Source organism: Lingula anatina, chromosome 3 (genome assembly GCF_051362555.1).
Source record: "Lingula anatina isolate TDL-2025a chromosome 3, LinAna3.0, whole genome shotgun sequence".
In the NCBI taxonomy this organism is placed as follows: Eukaryota; Metazoa; Brachiopoda; class Lingulata; order Lingulida; family Lingulidae; genus Lingula; species Lingula anatina.
This window is the reverse complement of record NC_141769.1, coordinates 6,029,819-6,052,664: the sequence shown is the minus strand read 5'-3', so window position 1 is coordinate 6,052,664 and position 22,846 is coordinate 6,029,819. Positions and strand designations below refer to the sequence as shown.

Below are 22,846 nucleotides of genomic sequence, written 5' to 3'. Positions count from 1 at the left end.
TCCATTTACTTTAGTTGGCTTATTGGAATTTTACCTGATCAGATTAATGAAGGTTTTATGGGTTAATTCGATCAAATTACGACCACTTATAAATAGCTTGTGTAAGATGCGCACAAGGGAGGCCACAGGTGTGGCGTATAAAGGGAAATTGATTTTAGGGGGAAACTGGGGAAATGTGAGTAGAAAGCTTGTCAGACAAGTACAGTATGATATCAATTTTCATTTCTGTGTTATTATTAAAGCATCTTTCTGGTACTTAAGTCATTAATTCAGAAGTCGAGCAACGTCGAGGTGTTTGTTGCTACCAGGCAGATCACGAAGTGTGGGAAACACTTTTTTTCGATCGTTGGCGTTTTGGTCTTCATGCACAGACACACCACCCAGACGCTTCGTCTTTCTGATATGTACTATATATACACATGTGTTTTGGTGCTATCTTTATGGTTGATCAATGTAATATTTTCTGTGCTAAGTATTTTGCTTCTGAAAATGTCCAAAATAGTTGATTTGTCGGAGTGTATCATAAATAGTTGATTAATCGGAGTGTATGTCATAAACATCCCCTTGAAATCAATCATTTGTGTCAGTTATTTGTGCATAGGTGTCAGAATCTAAATGTTTTTTTTGTTTTAAAATATCTGGCATAGACTCCCATTTATAGTCTTATATTCACTTTTTCCTTGGGTTAAAAATTTCTGTGCTGAACTGTTATTTTTAGACTTTTTTCTTATAACATCCGGTTTGGTGGCTCGGTTGGAATCTAAAAATAATCTTCTCTATTAATTATTATTTTTGTGCTTGCGTGTCAGAAACTAAAGGTTTTTGTTTACTTCTGAGAAGTATGTGGTAAAATTGCAGTTTTTAATTCATCTTCTCCGGGGATAATATTTTGTGGGTGTTCAGATGTCAGTTATTTCAATTTCCTCAGGTTTTTTGACAAAGATGAATAAAACTGTGAAACGATATCGGCAGATCTAGTCACAATTGATTACAGCACGATGGTTTCTTCGGTTTGGATGATTTTCTCAAGATCGTGTCAGTATATCGATAGATGATTCTTAACAGTGACATCTGTACTTGTAATGACTCACAGTTGGAAGTACTTTCCGTGCCGGGGATGTGCACTTTTAAGACATGCTATTTTTGGAGGCACACTCGGACAGTTGGACCTTTTAAAAGCCAAAACTGTTAAAACTTTTATACCATATCAAAAAGCGGCAACAAATTATAACGACCCATGAACCCATTCTTTGAGTTTTAAACTTTCTAATCTTTGGGTGACCATTATGATAAGAATACATAGATTAAGTGAATATTAATTGTGACAGTAAAGATAAGAAATTGGTTTTTGTTTTGTACAGTATGTACCGAAGGACGAACTTTTTGTACCTTTAAAGGAATATGTGAAGCCCGATGGTAATTTACATGTACAACACATATTCCGTTTTTTTGCTCGATAGTCGGCAATTATTGCCCTGTTATTTCACTCTGAATTCTGCAGAAGCTTCGAGGCTTACTAAATATCTATATGTGACATTATGAAAAAACAGTAATAAGCCGAAAATAAGATTATATTCGTGTTAAATACAAGAGGCATACATTTGGACTTTTTTAACATCTAAACGTATCCAAAAATCTCTCCAACTACGGGTGCTCATCAACATGTACATGCTTGTGGGCGCTAGACGATGCACATCACAATGATAAGGCGGCAAATCAATTTTCCAGTGAAAAGTATTCCAGGCAGAGGATTTACAAAATCAGAAGAACATTTGGATCGGGTCTATTACAAAGCCGTCAGTGTCTGGTGATTTATTGTTAGCTAAATCACTAGTAACGTCTACCAATAATCGTTCTTGGCGGTATTGAGTGGCATTTATCAAGTGTGCTGCTTTATTCGACTAGATTACAGACATTTGGACCCACACTCTGAAGTCCCTGGGCACTAGCATTGACGTAAATGAAATCACCTGATTTATATATGATACGAGCTTAAAGTGATAAATAAATAAATAAATACCTCTATTAAGAGAAGCTGTCTTAAAAGATGATCATTTCAAAAACTTTAACATATATCATGGAATGAGCGGTACGTATAGTGGCCTCGCGCTGATTAATAAGCTTTAATCTGTGTGAACTTTTGAGATCGCCCCTTTATGTACGAGTAGTTACAGAACCCCTAAGATGAAACAAATTTATTGGGGCTAAGTTTTAAAAAGCGAAGACAGTTGTTCTGACGTTTGCCATTGCTGACCAATTTTCACTTGTTATGACCTTTACCGTACTGACAAACGAACCTTGCCCAGAGATGGCTTGGATGTTGGGCAGGGGCCTGTAGGAAAGTTTACAGAATTGAAGAAGAAAATAATTTTGCGAGAGACTACTAGCGCCCCCTGTGGTCAAAGAGTAATTAAATGTCAAACTATGGACTTTAGAATGCTTCTACGTTGATACCTTTAGAGAGTTTGAACCTCTGGGCAAAGTTACATGACTATTATTTTGATGTCTTGATCAAACTAAACGTAACATAAAATCATTCCAATAAGGTAAACCTGTATAGCTATTGTTGTATGGAAACATTTTATTAACATCTTAAACAAAAACATTGGAAAAATATCAAGACAGAATGTGAAAAATCAGAATCGCGTCTTCGTCATATTACACATTATTATTATTATTATTATTATTTTTGTAAAAAAAAGGATGCAAATGGAACACTAAAAACTGACATGATAAAAAGAAAAACTGGGTGTACGTTCCCAAAAACTAAATTAGAAAAATTCAATAACTGCAGTATTCATTATTTCATTCAAACAACAAATAGCTTTTCAATAACGGGGGCAAGGGAAGCTGTTTAATGGGGTTCGATATAGGCAACTCAAGCAAATGTCTCCGAATTATAATTCTCGATTGATGTTTTAATGACGCTGGTGTGACACACGCAGACGATAATATGACGCGCTGCATCTCGGGATACGACCTATCTCGAAGTATTTTTTCGGTGTCATAACACTCTGCCGCTTCAACCAATAGGTTCAAAATGTTTGGCTTTGTCTGAATAGAAACCAAATGTTTTAGTACACCATAAGGGTCTAAGAGACGAAGCATTTTTGTCGGAATCTTGAAATGCACCCTGGCGCCGTGTTTTACAAGAAGATGCACAATTTCATACTCCGGAATCTCTGCATTTGCTAGGTACTCCACGAGCGGCGTCAAACCTGGGATAGCATAGGAAATTCGTTCATTGTAAAACAGGGGATTTGCACCATTTTCCAAAAGAAGCTGAATTATTTCTTGTCTGTTGCGCAAGCGCGATGCGGCACATGCAACCAACAGTGGCGGGCAGTCCTCTTCATTTGGCTCGTTGACGTCTGCGCCATGTTTTATTAGATACCGGCAAACTTCTGGTCGACCGTGTACAACGGCTGTATTCAGAGCCCCTCCACGGAAATTCTCAGGTCTTTTCAAACTAGCACCCGCCTCGACGAGAATTTGTACCATCTCCATACAGCCTACTAAAATTGCAATGTGAAGAGCTGTTTTCTGTTCAAACCGTGGTGGACACTGCATGTTGACATCTGCCCCGTATTCAATCAAGAGTTTCAGAGCGTCTGGTTGCCGTTCCTTGCAGGCTTTCATTATTGGCGTGATGCCACTTCGACTAAACACGTTGGGATTGGCTCCATACATGAGGAGCAGCTCAAGGCACTTGGTGTACTCAAGGGGCACAAGGTTAATCTCTGCACCGAGGATATATTGGTTTTCTGGGTTGGCACCATGTTCCAATAACAATCTCACACAGTCTACGTTGTTGTTCTCAATGGCAAGGTTCAAAGGTTCCAGTGTAAGGTACCCTATAGTTTGTAAACCTTCCGGGATATCCAAACCTCCATCACAAAAATTCACTATCGCTCCGTTGTCTATGAGAATCTGCATTGTTTCATAATGGCCATGTCGTGCACACAAATGTAATGGCGTATACCCCACGTCATCTTGAGTATTGACGTTAGCACCCCTGTCCAAAAGAAACGTAACGTAAGTTGCGTCATTGATGTACGCAGCATAGTGCAGTGGCTTCAGTCCCTTAGAGACCGGTGCGTTTACTTCAGCACCTGCTGCCAAGATGCGTTCGATGTCTGGTAACGGAGCCTTGCAGGTTATGGCATCGGCCAAAAGACGTTGAATGTCCATAGAAACCGTGTCTGTAAATAAGTACTCTTTTAATGTGTCGGGCATTTCTAGTTGCTTTTTAAGTGCTTTGACTTGTTCGGCAGACAGGAACTTTTCTTTGGGATCGTCTACGACTTTTGCAAGTGTGGCGTCTGTAAGAGAAGATTTTTCAGGTTCTTCACACTCAGGTGTTTTAAAGGCATCATTTTGATTGTTCTGGTTTGAAGCATTTCCACCTGGCTCATCTTCACCTGATAACATCTGGTGCTCTTGTGCTCCAATGGGACTGTCAGTTCCATCGTCTGTGCATGCGTCGTTTGGGGCATTCCTTATCTCCTGCGGCACACTCTCTGGTACTTGCTCACTGCTTTCCATCACTGAAGAACTGGCGGTCGTGGTGGCTGATTCGTTGCCTAATCCAGAAGTGATTGTTTCGCGATGCCCCTCACCCAAAACCAAAGCAGCATCACTGTCTAAGTCTGATGAACACGAACGGCAAGCATTTTTTAATTCCTGCACTGTTTCAGACAGTGAGTCAAGTCTGTTCGACACATCGTCTAATGCCACGGTATTGTCATCCTCGTGGTCATGTGTTTCCGTTCCCTGACGTAACTCTTGTGGGTGATCTTCTTCGTCGTCAGAGAAAAACGAACGACACACCCTTTTGAATTCTTCTATTCTGTCAGATAATTCATCAAACCAAAACGGAGAATGTTGTCCGTTTTCGTTGGGTGTTGGAGCAGTGGTACTCGTTGACATTTCAATACTTGTTTTCATTGAGCTCAAAACATCTGTCAAATTTTCAGTTACTCCTGAAGCCGTAGGCACGGACAATGTAGTTGTTTTACTCACTGAATTTATTGCAGTTGTCAATTGTCGTGGAGTTTCGTTCTTTATATCGTCAGAGACAGCCGATTGTGACGCCGGGCCTAAACTCTGGTATGTTTCAGTAGCTGCGGTAGTTGAGACAGTGGCTTTCGGCTCTACTGCATTCTTTGCATCACCCTGGAGTGAAAATTGCTGCAGCGTGTCGCTCATTTCTTCATCAATGCCTACAGGTGTTGGCGACGTTTTATTTTCCATGTTGGATGATAGTATTGAAAATGAAGAAGAAACGCCAGGGGAACCATTGCATTCATGACAATTTGGAAATTGACCCGCTTCTGATCCAGTTTCGAATTGAAATGGGTCTATATCACCCTGTACCTGACCAAAATGTCCTGTTACCTCTGTCAAGAAGCAGGCCCCATTTGCCTCACCGGAGGCCACATCATGTGTTACGGAGGCTGCAAGTGAGTGATCAGGCATATCAGCATTATTCGGCCGATTTATTTGGCTTGCACGCTGTTCGCTTTGAGTACACTCTTCAGTGTTTGCAAGGGCATCATCCCCTTCGACGCCCTTGTTAAATTGTTCGCTAGGATTCATTAGGTCATGCAGTAGTCTTTGTCTGAAAATATGAGTATTGCATAGCACCAATATGATTTGCATACCATCTACGTTGACTACTCAACGACACGCGCACCCATTCACACTCACGCGAAAGTACCCGCACAATCACAACACGTTCAAGAAAACCCAAACAAATAGATGAAGATCGAAGACCTTTTGATTAGAATATATTATGCAAATTCAATCTGCTATCACAGAGAAAATTGGAAATTGGCTTATTTCTAGCACTACTACAACAGCTGATCTTGAGTGGGAAGTATTTTGTAGTCTAGTGCCTGCTTTATTTGTATTCCACTGTTTGAGTACAAATATAAAGTAGTCCGCAGGCCACAAAGAACTGGTACTCGTGAATTTTGCAGTTACACTAGTATTAGGATGTTCTGTAAGTTAGCTGACTAAGCACTCACCACTGCAAACGATTTAACGTGGAATTCTCTGCAAAGTCAATACCTCGGTATAACCCAAACAGCAAACAGCTCCTCACAAAGCTTGTCTACCGTAATCAAAGAATTTGAGTTAAGCCACCTACCTGCATTATGGCAAACGTCGAACTTACAACTAAGAGAGCAATATACAATCCGAGCCAGTCTGTTTCTGCTGTACATATTGCCTTTGCCAAGAAAATATTCGCCGTTAAGAACGGCAGGCTCAGAAATCTCGCATGAGATGGTAGTCTAAATATAGCGGTGTATCTGGGTTGCTGTGCCAGTGTACACCTGAGTATGCCATATGGGATGAACGAGATATGGTTTTACAGGTGTTTAAAATGGATCCTTTCTGCTTTCTCTCTCTCTCTCACACACATACACATACAGAGAGAGAGAGAGAGAGAGAGAGAGAGAGAGAGAGAGAGAGAGAGAGAGAGGGTTATCCTATATAAAAGATAAAAGAGAGATTTCACAAGGACAAAAATACTCAAATCCAAAACTGCCAAATTGTGAACCGCTATAGCTCTCGTCGTGCTCGATAACTTCACAGGTGAAGTCAGACGTAATCTCACTGTCAACCAAAATGAAAGTAAAAGCATCAGAAATCATCTGGCTAGTTACGGAAAGGGCAGTCTTATCAATAAAACCGACCAAACTTGATATTGTTTCGGTAGCTTTTCCGCTTTGGCACCACGTCATACCGCCTGTAAACCGCGTTCAGCAGAAAAAGAAAGTATCCTCTCGGCGGAATTGTCGCCAAATATGTTGTCTTTGTCAAAATCCACATGGTTGCAATTGCTTGATAGGAAAACGCACCAGCTTTAACACATTTGAACGTTTTTTAATGATTCCCTCTTTTCAGGGGCTTGCTAAAACTTAAATCGCCCTCCTGTGCTTTTTAACGTCAAAGGTGATACCAAACTAAATCTCAGCTCAAAACAAAGTCATAGTAAAAAAAAGGAATCTATCTAGGAACGTTCCGTGTCGGCTTCACAACCAAGGTCTCGTGTACATCATCTACTTCAACGTTTAATGATAATACGATGTTCGGGGAAAGGCGTTGTGCGGGATGAAATTCATTTTTTACGGCCCAAGGGCTATCGATTGTATTTTCGGACATTTACATGTGCATCCAAACTGGCCCTCTTCATGACAAGGCAGAAAGTTTGCATTTGATGTAAAGCTTTTCAACGAAGCTTCCGCGGTTCCGTGGTAACTCCGCTGACTGGGACGAAGCTAGAGACACCGTCGTGGGTTCGAATTCTAGAACGTCCAGCACGATTTTTTGTTGCGGGAAATCATTTCTAAAATTTTTCTTTGGTTACTATAAGAGGAAAATCGTACCCACGGAGGGTTGGTGGGTCACTCACGGCGCAATCGGTACCAATCATCCACCATGGTAACGAGTCACGAGCTCAAATCCCGGACGAGGCATGTCACCCTCTCCTCGGATACGAGCTGGTCACGTGATCGGGAAGGTGCGAAAACGACTGCAGGCTCTCGTCGGTCCCGGCAAATGACTTTTTGCATAAAAAGCCGGTATAGTTTCGCATAAGTGGCAACAACTTTTGCTGGTCGTTATCATAATGTCTTCCTCGTCGATAACACTTCCTTACTCTTCATTTAAAGGTTCTTAAAATGATGCTTAGGCGTGGATGGTCATTGATCTCTATCTTTTACCAGCTACGCTGATATGAAGTGAATCGCAAAAGATCAAACTTAAAATGAGTCAGTAAAGCTATCCCGCCATGGTGCCATGCACGTCATACTGCCCTTTCATCTCATAGTGCTGTCTTCTCGGTGGGATTATCAGCAAAATAATTTATTTTATTATTTTTTTTCGAAAATCGCGTCACCGCTATTGCTTTGCCAAATGTTACATTTTGTTGTGTTTTTTAATGCCATCCCCTCCTCTAGGGTCTTGCTTCTCCAGACTGTTCATGTTGTCTTACAGTACCCGGGGCAACTCCACAGTGGCCATTAGAAATGGCAAAGACTACTCAAATCCAAAACTGCCAAAGTGTGAACCCCTATAGCTCTCGTCGTGCTCGATGACTTCACAGGTGAAGTCAGTATTTATAAAATGTTGGTTAACAATCATTATTATTCCATTTACCCGAAAGTATTTTTTGCATCAGTTATAATTTTTTTTGCAGAAATGTGACTACGGCACAGGTACCATTTCATGCAAACATGTATAACAACACTAAAACATGTCTTCTCCGACATGGTTGCATAAATTAGAAAATTTATGAGAGTTCCTCTACTTCAAGGACTGTATCTTAAACCGACGACTGAAAGAAATAATAATGTGGAATAATATAACAAATAAACTTTATTGATCACGAAAGAATCCTTTGTATATTCAATATAAGAATAATTATAATTTGTATTTACAATTTCAACCCTACTGTTGTATCCTTACAATTTACTCATAAATTGGTTCAAGTGTTTTTCACCCTTCTAAATACGACGGGCCTTATGATACTAACATATACATGTAATGCTCAGAAATAGGCAGTCACAAATCCTCAATAGAGTCCAAAAAGTTCAACACAGTATATAAAAAAAAAAGAAATAGTATACAAAAGTGATAGAATGATATGATAGGCTAATGTAGACCAATATCTTAAAGCAACAATGATTTTGTATCTCTTCTATATATACATGTAGTATAGTGTCTTTGGGGCTATTGTATACAGTAATGGAAACTGTACAATTCATATCAATGGAACTCTGATGTTTTATAAGCCAGATATTTGTCCTGTTGTCCGTTCATTGAGGGAAAATATTTTATTGTTTAATCCTTTACAAAACCAAAATGACTCGATTTATACATGTATTTTAGTGTTTCAAAAGATAACAAATACAGCAAAAAGTAAAGAAAAAAAGCTCGAAATTTCTTTCACATCACAGGAGCATGTAAGTAATGTAATGTATATTTCACCCAAAGCTATGCAAAAATTAAATTTATAAATCTGCACATAATACGTTTAAAATAGTTTTGCAAGTTGTACATCGGGTAGTTTTAACGTCCAGCAGTCCTTACATGTAATTACACAAATAAAAAGATTTTAATAATAAATGAGATCTAGCTCTGAGATCGGCCTCCTTTTCAGCACTTACACGTGTCGTTTCGACTCTCTCACCATGTTAAAACCCGCCAGCTTTTTATATTTTCATAATGCAATTACAACACAGACGTTCACCTCACAGTTACATGTATAATCAGTTTCAGTTATATTATTTGTCAATTATTCAAGGGCTTTGTCACTTCCCAAACTGAGTTCTTATCGCGTTAACTAAAGTGACAATCCAGTCTGCCCCGGCTTCTTTCATGTGTGGTAATGCCGTTGCCATTGCATGAGAAAATCCCTCATAGTCGGGACTTTGGAGATGTTCGAATTTGTGTGGTCCGTCTCGGTTCCCGCAGTCGAATTTCCAGTTGACAATTTTGTCGACGTGTTTATAGTGCGTACACGACAGTATGCCGTTCTCGTTGATGTACATGGCGTCTCTGTCTTCTAAACACACCCATTTAATCAATTTACTCTGACTGTAAAAAATGATAATAAGATGTTAGAAAAAGGATTCACCTTTACCCATGCAAGAAAATGATTAAATAATTTGTTATGATGTTAAAGGCAAAATAGTTTTTGTCTAGTTTTTGTCTAGTTTTGCCTGCAATACTTTTTTTTTTTTTTGGGGGGGGGGGGGACTTGAATACATTTGCTACGATATTCCGTTACATTTTTTGACATTGTAAGTAGCTACTGCCTACGACAAGTACACTGTGTACATTGCGTGCCGGTGCCATGTCATTTTCCGACATGACCTTCGGGTCACGTAAGAAAAATATGTTTTTCAGTTGACAATTGATCGCACGGAGCCGTTCAGTCCCAGTGCAGTTTCCTACCGTGCAGATCGATACGTTGTTGGTGCAACGATTTTCCCCCAATGTTGACAGAGTAAGGAAAACATGTATACATGTACCTTACCGTAAACCACCAAGTGAAGCATCAGTCACAACTCGCAAGGCAGACTTTCCTCTACCTCTACGACCTCCACGGATTCTACTGCACGCAAAATTAGCAGGGGACGTACCATTCTCAAATCTGTGCGTCCGGTTGTGAGTGACCGTCGCTTAAGGAAGGGAAAGAGCTCCAAAACAGTTATCAAGATCACCGGAAGTCCACTAAACAATGCCCGTAAGGGAACTGTGAAATGCCATTTACGATAATACTACGGCCTATACGGGCTTACGATTTCAAAAATTTGTCAAAGTTTTAAGCTTGACAAAATCGCAGAAGCTACGAAGGATGTGAATCCGTACGGTTTGTATCATTAGTCACGACCAACGTCTATCCCGCACGAAAAGAGATTTGCGGGTAGTACACGAGCATGTGCTGACAACGCATAGCAAATGTAATCAAGGCTTAAAGATCATGGCCGGCATATTAAAATTCTCTCTGTTCTTTTCTAAAGTTACACCCTATATCGTCATATCGACTGTGCAATCGTTTGCATTCTAACTTACCCATTAGGGCAATCTTTGACAGGGCATGGGGACATCAGTCGAAACCGCTGTGTCATTTTACCGGTAGGTCTACTAGCTAATACTGACAGTTTTGTTCTGGCTTGGATCGTTGCTGACACTGCAGTCTCTATGGCTCTCTTATATATCTCGATCTTATTTATTTCGTTCATTTCATTCGATTTTATCCATTTTTTATTTAGATGAGGGATTTTTCCAGAATCATATATTCAGGAAATCCCAACATCCCGGCTCCCACTCAGCATCGGCCAATAGCAGTAGTAGCAGAAAGATGCCTTTGACTTGTTTTTTGGGATTTTATCGCAGATCGAAACTTGAAAATTCCAGACGACGTCGGTTTCTTTTTTTTTTTTTGGACGTAATATAGTTATTACCTTTCCGATGCTACTGAAAACTGATTCAATCGGGCTCCTTCTATCACTGTTGAATAGTGCGGCTTTATAAGGGTAATTTTTTTAGTTTTCAGGTAAAATAATCGATTAAGGTGACAGCCATAAATACTTTTGGTGAAGATCATGACCGAAACTACATGTACATGTACTGAGTAGCATTCTCCCTCCCTTTTATTCCGTGACTTTCTACCGAAACTATTTTTTACGCTAGAACAGGTTTTTTTTAAAGAATCATATTTTTGTAATTATTTTACCCGTAATTGATTATCCCATCATTCCAGCCAATGAGTATGATTCGTCACAGAGCCCATTCATCGTCAGCTGTAGGAGATCAATATACGAAATATTTATGGATCAAAACTTGGAAGTTCTAGAACGACAGGGAAGTTTGTGACTTGTCTAATGCATCAAATATTCCCTGCGTTTTTAAAAGAATCATCTTTTTTTGGAAAAACCCAATTTGTAATAATTTTACCCGTGATAGGTTATTCTACCTTCTACCAGGGCGACTCACACACTGAGAATAAAATTGGAGTCATTTGACTCTCTATGGTCAGAGTCCAGCACCCCTTGACCCTCATGGAGTTACTTTGAAGGGTCAAATATAAGGGTCAAATTACCCCACTACCAGAGCTTTAGACTCTCTTTTTTTCAAATTTTTTTTGCAATAGAAAGAAAAAGCAAGTAATAAGTACATAATAAATTTCACAAGCACACAATACTTATTACGATAGCAAAAGTCCACAAGGTTTAAACATATAAAAAATTACAGTCAATAATTTGTATACATGCAACTACACAAATCCATATATACCTATCCATTTCTGCCATATAACATTGAATTTTTCTACATCTTGAGATACAGTGTATTTTTGCTTATAGATTTTGTATATATTTTCTAAATAAAGTTGAAGTTTTGTGAGTGGCAGTGAGTCTTTCTGACATTTTGTTTTGTATATGAAAAACTTAATGTGTATGGTCATAATTATATTGGATACATTACGTTCATTAATGTCAATTAGAATAAACTGTATATTACTGAAATTTAAATACATATATTACAAGAAATTAACCATGCTTCTAATATTCACAACCACAGTTTAGCATCAAGTCTAATTTATATCTATGCAAAAGGATATTTTGCCAGATGCCCTCCGTATTTATCAACCGTCTCACCCAAGTTATTTTAATGCCATTATTGAAGCTTCTACGTTTATCATATTTAGTCCTCCATCTTTTTTTTTTTACATACTATTTCCCTTTTTACTTTATCCGGTTTACCTTTCCAAAGAAATCCAAAGATAAGCTTTTTTAGCTCCTTAATTATTTGGTTAGATGGGTTAGGCAGTGAAATAAAAAGATGGTTAAATTTCGATAGACTCTCTTATCAGAGTCAATCACCCCCTGGCTCTCATGGAGTCAATCTGACACTAAAATCAGAGTCACATTACCGGGGGCCAGTGTCTGGCTGACCCCTTTCACCGACTCTTTTCGCTCGCTGGACAGTAAGCTTTGTTTCATTACTTGTGCTGGCAGTGAGCAGACGGCGTGGAGAGAACAGTTTTCATCATCCTTTGTCAGTTTAAACATTCTTTTATTGGCCATAGTTGGTTTTATGCATGAACAAGTGGTTTTCTGTGTGTTTCTGCATGCAGAACTCGTGCACTTATTACTGGCCCGGGCTTTCAGTTGCCACACCCTTTATGTGATATGTTGGTATACAGGTCAGCAGGTTTTGTTTCCAGGTTGTAGGTTTGACCCACCAATGCATGTCAGTGGAGAGGTATGCTCACTCATTGGTATATTTGTGGTAAAAATATGTCATGCTGTTTATTGCCAGATTTACAAACTGTTTGTTATTGCTTTTTCAATACCACAAGTGACCGGATGGCCTAGTGGTTAGAATGTCCACCTCCGGAGCGGGAGGACGTGGTTTCGAGCGCGTCCGGGGATACACCAGCGATATACCAACGATACCTGCTGTCTCTACACGTGGCACTGTTGTTTTTGTTCATAATGTGCCAAGGAGTCAAAAATTCCTTAATATGGGGTCATTGTGACTCTTTTGTAGAGATAAATCAAGGGATGAAGGGATGTGTGAATGGAGTCAATTGTTACCCTCCGGAGAGGTCTGGGATGGCATTACTCCATCGGAGTCAACTTGACACCAACTTGGAGTTATTTTAGGTACCACTGCTGGACTACAAGTTTGGAGTCACTTGGACTCCGATTTTATTCTCAGTGCAGATATGTCTTCGGATAAAGAGACAGTCATTTGATTCTCTGGCTTTTTGAAAATTTGCCTGTAATATCTGCCACCTTGGTAGGGGGTAGTTTATCCCATCATTCCAGCTAATGGATACGGATTATCACAAAGCCAATTCATCATCAGCTGTAGGAGGACAATAAACGAGATATTTGTAGATCAGAAGTTGAATATTCTAGAACGACAGGGCTTTTTGTGACTTGTCTAACGCATCAAAAATCCCTTGTTTCACCCATAAATACCAGTTTCATAGTTTTTTGTGCATTCACTGAACGAGCAGATTGTTTCTTTAATCTTGTTATTTTACCGAGCAGCTGAATTGTTTTAAAATGCATTTGAATAAACTTGGGCGTAAGATCAGCTAACACAGAAGTGAATAAGTCTAGATGTGGAATAAATTGAGTGAAATGGGTCCTGTTGAATTGTACTTCATTTTACTTTAATAACGAGGTCCACCCTCAACTAATCGACACGTAAGGGTCGTACCCTGTACATTATATTAATATATTAAATATTTATGATTTATTTATTTGAAATCTAAAATCCATTAAAAATATTAAGTAGATTTTACAAGAGTAAAATTAACAAAACAAGATAGATAAAAAGAAATAAAACAAAGATCTTAAATAAACATCTAAAAAACAGACAAATTCATTGGTGATCTTCTGGGCTATATGGCCCAATTCTATTTATTTTGAATATTCTCTAAATGTTAGTGTAACATTCCCAAAAACGTCCTATAACATTTACAAAACTTTCTTGGAAAGCCTTTTCGAAACGTTATTCCTGACGTTATGGCTAACGTTACCTCCAGGCATTAGCTCATTCTTTTATAGCTGGGTATATATGTTTTATTCAAAGCCATGAAAATGGCAATTATAAATATGTAGATAATATGCTTATAGTATGGTATCACATTTTGCAGATAGTTACCCGGGTCACTTAGCAGTTTTAACATTTTAAAAACATTTTTAAAAAATGAGTCCATTCAGAAAAGAGGATCCGAGCACTAACTGATCCGCCGACTACATATGGCGGACCAAAATTCAAAAGCGATGCCGCTGATTCCTGATGGTCTTGGGTCATCTATTTTGAATGGCCCTGTAGCACACTGAATATTTTGGTATTTTTACAAACTAATAATATCTGTTGAAGTCTACCTGGACACCTGAAGTAAGTAACTGTAACACAAGTGAACAATAACTAACCACTGCACTACCTGTGCAGCTCTTTATTATAGTACCAGTTATGCAAATGACCCAATGCTACAAGTCCAATAAATATGATTGGCTAGTTTACCACTGCATAACCACTGCAATGCAACATTTTACCATAATTGTTTGAGATGTTATCACATAGCTATTATGTAAGTTCTACATACCTCCCCCCAGAACATTGAAAACATTTACTAAAATTAAATTAATAAAATCAATTGTTCAAAATCTTTCCGGCTTTTTAACTGTTCTACCGGAACGCGTTTTAATTAAAGAAGGTGAAAGACATGTCTCTGGTTTTGTTTGTGGATTCACTGTCTGATTGTGCACTGAAACCGGATTGCTATAAGCTGGTTTAAGTCTGTCAACCGAGACACGAATTGTTTGTCCATTCCTTAAAATATCAAAATATATGTCGGAACGTGAAATGACAATGTAAGGACCATCATATGGTCTAATCAATGTACCTCGATGAGCACCATGTCTTACATATACATGTTCAGCTTGTTGTAAGTCAACCGGTACATATGTACAAATCTGCCCATGTCTAGAAGGAGGAGCAGGAGCCAATTTCTGCATTGTTTGTTGAAGTTCTTGCACAAATTCATTGTTAGGAAAAAATTTGTCATCAGTTGTGTTCGGAATAAAGTCACCAGGTACTCTTAAATTTGTACCATAAGTAAGAAGTGCTGGTGATGCATCAATGTCCTCTTTCCATGTTGATCGGATACCAAGTAATACAATTGGTAACTGGTCCATCCATCTTGCATTGTCTAAACGTGTTTTGAGGGCTTCTTTCAATCTGCGATGAAATCTTTCAACCATGCCATTGGATTGTGGATGATAGGCTGTTGTTGTGTTAGGTTGAATGCCAAGCACCTTGTTAAGCTCACGCCAAAGTTCACTTGTAAATTGTCTACCTTGATCTGATGTGATGGAGTCTGGAACACTAAACCTCGATATCCATGAGTTTAAAAGAGCTTTGGCAAAAGTAACTGCTTCTGCATTCGGTAAAGGTACAGCTTCTGGCCACCTTGTAAACCTGTCAACAATTGTCAGAAGATATTTTTTATTTTCTGAAGGAGGAAGAGGTCCAACCAAATCAACATGAATGTGGATCAAAGGTGGTTAACGGTGCTCTAGTGTGTCGTCCAATTTTACTTGTTTGACAGGCATGACAAGATTTGACCCAATTACGAATGTCTTTTTTTGTGTTCAGGCCAGACATAACGACTTGAAATGGCACGGATTGTTGGTTTTGTTCCAGGATGACAAAGATTGTGTATTGCCTCAAAAACGAGCTTTGTCATTGAAGGTGGAACTACTGGCCGAGGTCGACTGGTAGTTGTATCACAGAGAAGTTTAACCTCACCAAAGTTGACTTCCTTTAACTTCAAATATCCTGGATTGGCACACAGTTCAACCATCTTAGTGTCAGTCTTTTGTGATGCTGCTGTGTAAGGTCAATTGTCGGAATCGTAGCTGTGGAGGCAATAAGTGGCTCATCAGTTTCCACTGGGGCTCTGGACAGAGTGTCTAGGACAATGTTATCAGTTTCACTGATATGTCGTATATCAGTTGTAAATTCAGCAATAAATGATAATTGTCTCTCTTGACGTGGTGATCTGTCAGATGTACTCTTGAATGCAAAAGTGAGAGGTTTATGATCAGTGAAAATGGTGAATGGTCTTCCCTCCAAAAAATATCTGAAATGGCGGATGGTACTGTAAATTGCCAAAAGCTCACGGTCAAAAGTGGAGTATCGTTTCTGGGTAGGTGTGAGTTTTCTAGAAAAGAAAGCAATAGGTTTCCACATCCCTGATTGAAACTGAGAAAGTTCTGCTCCTATTGCGGTGTCAGAAGCGTCCACTGATATCTTAGTTGCTGCCTGTGGTTCAGGGTGATGAAGCATAGTTGCAGAAGCAAGAGCCATTTTAGCATCCTGAAATGCTAATTGGCATTCAGGGGTCCACTGCAAAGTCTTGGCTCTGCCCTTGGTAGCTTCAGTAAGAGGTATTATACGATGTGCGATTCCAGGAAGAAAACGATGGTAGAAATTCAGCATTCCCAGAAATCTTTGAAGGCCTTTTTTGTCCTTGGGTGGTGGAAAATCTGCTACTGCTTTCACCTTTTCTGCAAGTGGTTGAACTCCAGCTGCAGACACTGAATGACCTAGAAATTCAACGTCAGATTGTCCAAATACACACTTTTTCTTGTTAATAACAAGTCCATTTGTCCTTAACAGGTTGAAAACTGCTTTAAGATCCTCCTCATGTTGTTCAGGCGTGGAACCTGCTATTAAAATGTCATCAAGATACACAAACCAACAGTCAAGTTCCTGTAGGATGCCATCCATTAATCTTTGGAACGCCTGTGCTGCATTTTTAAGCCCAAAAGGCATTTTGAGGAACTCATAAAGTCCAAAAGGTGTGATGTCTTAGGAATATCATGTTTGGCAACTGGTATCTGGTGATATCCCCGAATCAAATCGATCTTAGAGAATATTGTCTTGCCATTGAGTGATGAATTGAGATCTTGTATATGAGGTAGAGGATACCGATCGTCTATGGTGATGTCATTAAGCCGACGATAATCTCCACAAGGTCTCCAGCCACCATTGTTTTTCTTCACTATATGTAGAGGAGATGACCATGGTTAAGAGGAACGACGCACTATCCCCAGATTCTCCATTTCCTTGAATTCCATTTTTGTTGCAGTGAGCTTTTCTTGGTCAAGACGACGTACTCTGGCTTTAACTGGAGATCCAACGGTTGGAATGTGATTTTGTACTCCGTGTTTATTTTCCTTAAAGGATGACACTAAGAGCTCCGGGTAGTGTTGTAATACTGCTTCGTATCTTGTGTGAACTTTGTGAATCCCTTGTTGCTGAGATCTAGTGAGGTGAGCATGAATGACTGTTTTTCCATCCAATGAGATTAACTTTCTGTTGGAAAGGTCAATGGCCAAACGATGAGTAGTGAAAAAGTCAGCACCTAGAATGGGTTGTGTGACGTCAGTTACCCAGAATTCTTGGGTGAATTTTGTTCCTTTCCCTAGTTTTAAAATCATCTTCCTTTTTCCGTAAGTAGGTATTTTTGTTCCATTTGCTGCAATAAGACTTGGGCCATTGGTTCGTTGTCGGTCAAATCGGTTAGCAGGAAAAACCGATTCTTCTGCTCCTGTATCTACAAGGAAAGTGCGCCCAGTGACAATATCAGAAACGGTGATTGTCCCCATATTGATCATAGAAATTTGTGGAGCATCAGATAGACCAGCAGTGCTCACTAATTTCTGCTGGCTTTGTCGTTTCCCTGTTGTCTTCGTGTAGACATTGGACAAGGACAACCATCGATGATTTGTTCACATTTCCTGGCTTTATGTCCGAACCATGAATGATATTTACATAATTTGAACTTGATAGTGCCAGTTCGTTGGTGCTGAGATTTCATGGCGTTTATTTCTGTATCAGTTATTGTTGTAAGATTTTCTTCAGGCACTGTGGTAGTCACAGAAATTGAAGAAGGGGTAAGAGGGTCTACTTCTAAAATCCGATCAGCCTTTTAGCTAAGGTGTCGAGATCAACTTCTGGTGATTGTGCAAGAATCCGTCTCACTTCTGTTGGCATCTGATTGATGAATAATGTGCGAAAAAGTGTGCTTGGATCTGCATTTAAAGAGCGCATATGCATCAATACTTCCGTAGGTCGTTTGTCTCCTAGACCATTCATATTAAGTAATGCTGTATCCTTTTGGTATTGTGTGGCTTCATAGGCTTCTAACAGTGCATGCTTTAGTGGTTCATACTTTCCTGTCTGAGGTGGTCTCTCAATTACTGACTGAACACGTCTGGAGGGTGATGAGTCCAGGAGTTGCACTACATGATGAAATTTAGTCAAGTCATTTGTAATGGCTGGCTGGTGTGTTGCAAAGGATGATTCCAGACGTAAAAACCAAGCAGATGCGTTTGTGTTCCAAAATGGTGGTGCTTTAAATGAAACAGCTGATATTGTTTGCACTGTAGAACCTTGATATATGTCCAGGGTTTGTTGTCTGATAGCATCTGCCAGCTGTTTAATTCCATCTGAATCCATTGCTCACGTCGGGGTCACCAATGTAGCACACTGAATATTTTGGTATTTTTACAAACTAATAATATCTGTTGAAGTCTACCTGGACACCTGAAGTAAGTAACTGTAACACAAGTGAACAATAACTAACCACTGCACTACCTGTGCAGCTCTTTATTATAGTACCAGTTATGCAAATGACCCAATGCTACAAGTCCAATAAATATGATTGGCTAGTTTACCACTGCATAACCACTGCAATGCAACACTTTACCATAATTGTTTGAGATGTTATCACATAGCCATTATGTAAGTTCTACAGCCCCATTGAGTAGTCCGGATATAAAAATACGACTAAAGAAGATTTTAAACAAACAAGAGAGAGATCCATCTATGAGGCCATTCAGAACAGAAGATCCGAGGATCTTCTGATCCGCTGATCAAAAATAACCGACCCTACATAAAAGAAGAGCCGACTAAATAAATTAAAGGAATTAGATCACGGCTCTGAGGCTTAATTGCTAGACCCCTGCAAGGACTGCGCGTGTGGAGGCGGGGAGACCATCAGCGTTATGCAGTCAAACGCAGATGTACATGTACGTTCGCATACGTACAGAATATTTTGAGATTTGAATGTTTCGTTCAAAATTTTCAGATCATACGAGCGCTTGAGTCGCATGGAACCCTTCCGTCAGGGATACACCAGGCATACGGTATAGCATGACATTAAAATTGCAATGAAGTACTTTTCACATACGTTGACTGATATACAGCCTGACAGATGTACATGTAGATATTTTCTAGCAACAGCAATTTTCAACAAAACAGAAGCAAGCCACCCATATTACTCATACCCTCATATGCGTTAAGTATACACTTATATACGGTAATCAAACGCTCATATACTCTTAAGAAACGCTTATATATATATATATATATATATATATATATATATATATATATATATATATATATATATATATATATATATATATATATATATATGCAATTATCAAACGCTGAAACACGTATACGATACTCATACATTACCCATATGTTGATATACGGTGTAAATACGTTACATGTACGTTGAAACACCTGAATTACTCAATTTTTTTTTTTTTACTGGACAGGAACGTCTTTGGCACATTTGTTTCCGTTTTATTTGTTATTTGTAATTTTATCTGTGGGTTTTTAACAGTGCCATTTTACAAGGTATTTATGTATATATATACATTACTTAAACGCTGATATACGGTACTGATACGTTACTCATACGTTGATATACGGTGCATATTTGTTTTAAGTACGACGAGACACCTTAATTGCTCTTTTTGCTGGACAGGATCGTCTTTGGCACATTTGTTTTTTTGACCGTTTTATTTGTTATTTATAATTTAATCTGTGGGTTTTTAACAAAGACATTTTGAGAGGTCTTTATAGCTCCCTACTTGGGAGATCTAAGGTATTTTTTGTATTTCTTAATAGCGTAAAAGGTTTGTGACTATAGTCTACTAATTTTGGAATTGCCCATCGAAGGATACAAAACCACTTTCGTCATGAAAGATCGCCTGAAACAAGAAAATTGCGGACACAGAGAAAATATAAACTGATAAATGATTTGGTAATCCCCAATAAAGTAAATCCAATTCAAGCCCTTTGACTATTGACCTGACGTTGGCGACTATCGTATTTTTGCTATGACAATATCGGCTTCATGAGCTGGGGAAATTCCTCTCTGTTCTCCCTATTTAAACTAATAAAAGACTTGGTAATTCCCAATGAAGTTAACCCAATACAACCCTTTGACTACTGACCTGACGTTGGCGACTATCGTATTTTTGCTATGACAATATCGGCTTCATTCCTCTCTGTTCTCCCTATTTAAACTAATAAAAGACTTGGTAATTCCCAATGAAGTTAACCCAATACAACCATTTGACTATTGGCCTTAGGTTGGTGACTATTGTATTTTTCGTTATATCAATATTGGCTTCATGAGCTGGGGAAATTCCTTTCTAATCAGCTTTCAGGAGTTCTAGCGTGCAGGTGCGAGTTCTTCGCTACAGCTCGCTTTGTGTGTATTTTTATCAAAGGGTTTGCGAATGTCCCGGGTTCGAATCTTGGTCTAGACAGGTGTTTTCTCCCCCCAAATCGCTACAGTATGTATGCTTTTAGCCGCACAAATTTAATATATAAACGTAAAATGATATTTGATTGATCCATATCTTCTTAAGAAAAAACTTCAAGTATATGCATATTGTAAGGATGTTATAATTGATTTGATTATATACCTCAACATATCCTTTCAGAAAAGAAACTGACGCACCTTCCATCGTTTATTAAATATTACCTTACAGATTATCTCAATGCACTGAAAAAGATGCATAACAGATTTGTCTAACTGATAGCCTAGGTATGATTATCATAATTATTATTTTTATTAATTACTCATATCTGTGCATTTTACAAGCTCATTCTGGTGTTAAAAGTTGAAACAAGTTTATCAATATTTAGGTTCTGATTGAGACGAGAGTATCGTCCTGTAAAAGTACGTTGTGTATCTTGAATTTGCCAGAAACCCGTCTGCGGTTTGCATGAACTCCCTACTTTTATGAGCCCAGTCAATAAATAAAAAATCATGGATTCTCGGAAGTTTGGATCTTTTTTATTACTGTTACATAAATATAAATAGAGAGAGAGAGAGAGAGACACGCACAAAGTAATAACTCCGAATATGAAGTAATGAAGTAATTAGTGTAATGATATAAATATAACATTTAACTGATGATAACTACTGATGATGAGAACTACTTTTTTGAATGAACTTATAGTATGTACTTCTGTCGTTTCTATCAACACAAACTTCATAAAGCAAATAACCAACATCAACATCATCAGTATTTTAGGATTCGTCAACCTACATGTATGTGAGAGTCCAACAGCTCTTGCATGGGTTTATGATCAACTTTACTCTTCTTTTATGCTGATAATTTAGTGATTGGGAGACTGCATATTTCATCCAAAGCTATGAAGATTTGAAATAGAATTTATATGTACATCTAATGTAGTGCAAATATAGTAAATCACACCAAATGTTAGAATGATGTTACATACTGTACACAAATACATAATTTACGATCTCTGCTAGGGTAGTGAAGCCCTCTTTAAACTCAGAAATATAAATAAATACAAAGTGTTTTTTTTTCAAATACTTCAGTCTCAGTTGGAATGATACGGTTTTGTGAGTAGATGACGACCGGAGGCGATGCACCGGCTACTGAATGTGTTTAAAAAAGAAAGTGAGAGTGGCACGTGCTACCTGTACCACCCACCCTACTCTCATGGTCAGAGTATGCCTCTACCTCATTTCAGTACTTGTGCATTGTGTTTAGAACTTTCATCAGTTTCATCAAGTCTCAGACGGGTATATGTAGATGAGAACCCTAAGTTCTGATATTATTCAGAACGAGATAACAGAAATGTTTACTGCACAATCATTATTAGTTCCTGTATAGATATTTTGTCAAATGTTGGTGAGATATTTCATTTCCCATATTGGATTCTCACCGCATTAACTAGAGAAAGAACCCAGTCTGCCCCGGCTTCGCCCATATGTGGTAACGCCATAGCCATTGCATGCATGAAACCCTCATAGTCGGGGCTTTGGTAATGTTCGAATATGTGTGCTCCGTCTCGATCTCCGCAATCGAATTTCCAGTTGATAATTCTACCGACGTGTTTATCGTGCGTACACGCCAGTATGCCGTTCTCGTTGATGTACATCTCGTCTTTGTCTTTAGCACAAACCCATTTGAGAAGTTTTCCCTCACTATTAAAAAAAGGGTAATAAGATAAATGTTAGGAAGACCTGGAAGACTGAGTCGTCTATTCGAGCCGACTAAAATCTCTCTTGTAATACATGTATATCTAATTGTGTAGATTTTCATAAGTCCAACTGTACTTAGAGTAGATGTCTCCTTTCTTAGAATGGAAAATCGATCGTGTTGTAACTTACCTGTTTGGGCAGCCTTTAACAGGACAAGGGCACTTCAGTCGAAACCACCTCACCATTTTCTTAACTTATTGTAACAATTTTGTGCTAGCCAGGAACTTTCTTCGCTGTCTCATTTGGATATTTGGCATTTATATCTTCAATCTGTGGGAGTTTTCCACTCTTAAGTAGGTGATTTTCAAGAATCATAATTTTCTGACAAAATTTCAATCATATCTGCGCTCGTGATTGGTAATCCCCAGACTTCAGCCAATGAAGAGATGACACGACACAAAGCCCACTCATCAT

General features: G+C 38.7%; 4 protein-coding genes across 4 annotated transcripts; all 4 read right to left on the bottom strand.

The window, feature by feature from the left end:
- Positions 1–2,561: 2,561 nt before the first annotated feature.
- LOC106177496 (uncharacterized) lies at positions 2,562–6,281 on the bottom strand. Its single transcript, XM_013560283.2, has 2 exons — positions 6,152–6,281; positions 2,562–5,620 (listed from the first exon to the last, which is right to left on the bottom strand). Exon 2 carries the CDS (start codon positions 5,596–5,598, stop codon positions 2,806–2,808), a length of 2,793 nt encoding a protein of 930 aa, XP_013415737.2. The 5' UTR covers positions 5,599–5,620; positions 6,152–6,281; the 3' UTR covers positions 2,562–2,805.
- Positions 6,282–8,376: 2,095 nt separating this feature from the next.
- LOC147762836 (uncharacterized) lies at positions 8,377–10,803 on the bottom strand. Its single transcript, XM_087009339.1, has 2 exons — positions 10,588–10,803; positions 8,377–9,606 (listed from the first exon to the last, which is right to left on the bottom strand). Exons 1-2 carry the CDS (start codon positions 10,755–10,757, stop codon positions 9,321–9,323), a joined length of 456 nt encoding a protein of 151 aa, XP_086865465.1. The 5' UTR covers positions 10,758–10,803; the 3' UTR covers positions 8,377–9,320.
- A 6,329-nt stretch (positions 10,804–17,132) lies between these two features.
- LOC147762835 (uncharacterized) lies at positions 17,133–17,714 on the bottom strand. The gene has a single exon (XM_087007872.1). The coding sequence runs from the start codon at positions 17,712–17,714 to the stop codon at positions 17,133–17,135; it is 582 nt and encodes a 193-aa protein (XP_086863998.1).
- A 3,481-nt stretch (positions 17,715–21,195) lies between these two features.
- On the bottom strand, positions 21,196–22,762 carry LOC106177506 (uncharacterized). Its single transcript, XM_013560293.2, has 2 exons — positions 22,562–22,762; positions 21,196–22,375 (listed from the first exon to the last, which is right to left on the bottom strand). Exons 1-2 carry the CDS (start codon positions 22,615–22,617, stop codon positions 22,090–22,092), a joined length of 342 nt encoding a protein of 113 aa, XP_013415747.2. The 5' UTR covers positions 22,618–22,762; the 3' UTR covers positions 21,196–22,089.
- Positions 22,763–22,846: the final 84 nt, after the last annotated feature.

What these genes read in the sequence shown, in the direction of transcription:
- LOC147762835 (XM_087007872.1), bottom strand. Translation starts at nt 17,714, where the DNA reads ATGGGGACAATCACCGTTTCTGATATTGTCACTGGGCGCACTTTCCTT.
- LOC147762836 (XM_087009339.1), bottom strand. Translation starts at nt 10,757, where the DNA reads ATGAACGAAATAAATAAGATCGAGATATATAAGAGAGCCATAGAGACT. An exon ending in GTCAAAGATTGCCCTAATGG is followed by an intron (nt 9,607 to 10,587) that starts GTAAGTTAGAAT and finishes CATTTTTTACAG; the next exon opens with TCAGAGTAAATTGATTAAAT.
- LOC106177496 (XM_013560283.2), bottom strand. Translation starts at nt 5,598, where the DNA reads ATGAATCCTAGCGAACAATTTAACAAGGGCGTCGAAGGGGATGATGCC.
- LOC106177506 (XM_013560293.2), bottom strand. Translation starts at nt 22,617, where the DNA reads ATGGTGAGGTGGTTTCGACTGAAGTGCCCTTGTCCTGTTAAAGGCTGC. An exon ending in GTTAAAGGCTGCCCAAACAG is followed by an intron (nt 22,376 to 22,561) that starts GTAAGTTACAAC and finishes TTTTTTTAATAG; the next exon opens with TGAGGGAAAACTTCTCAAAT.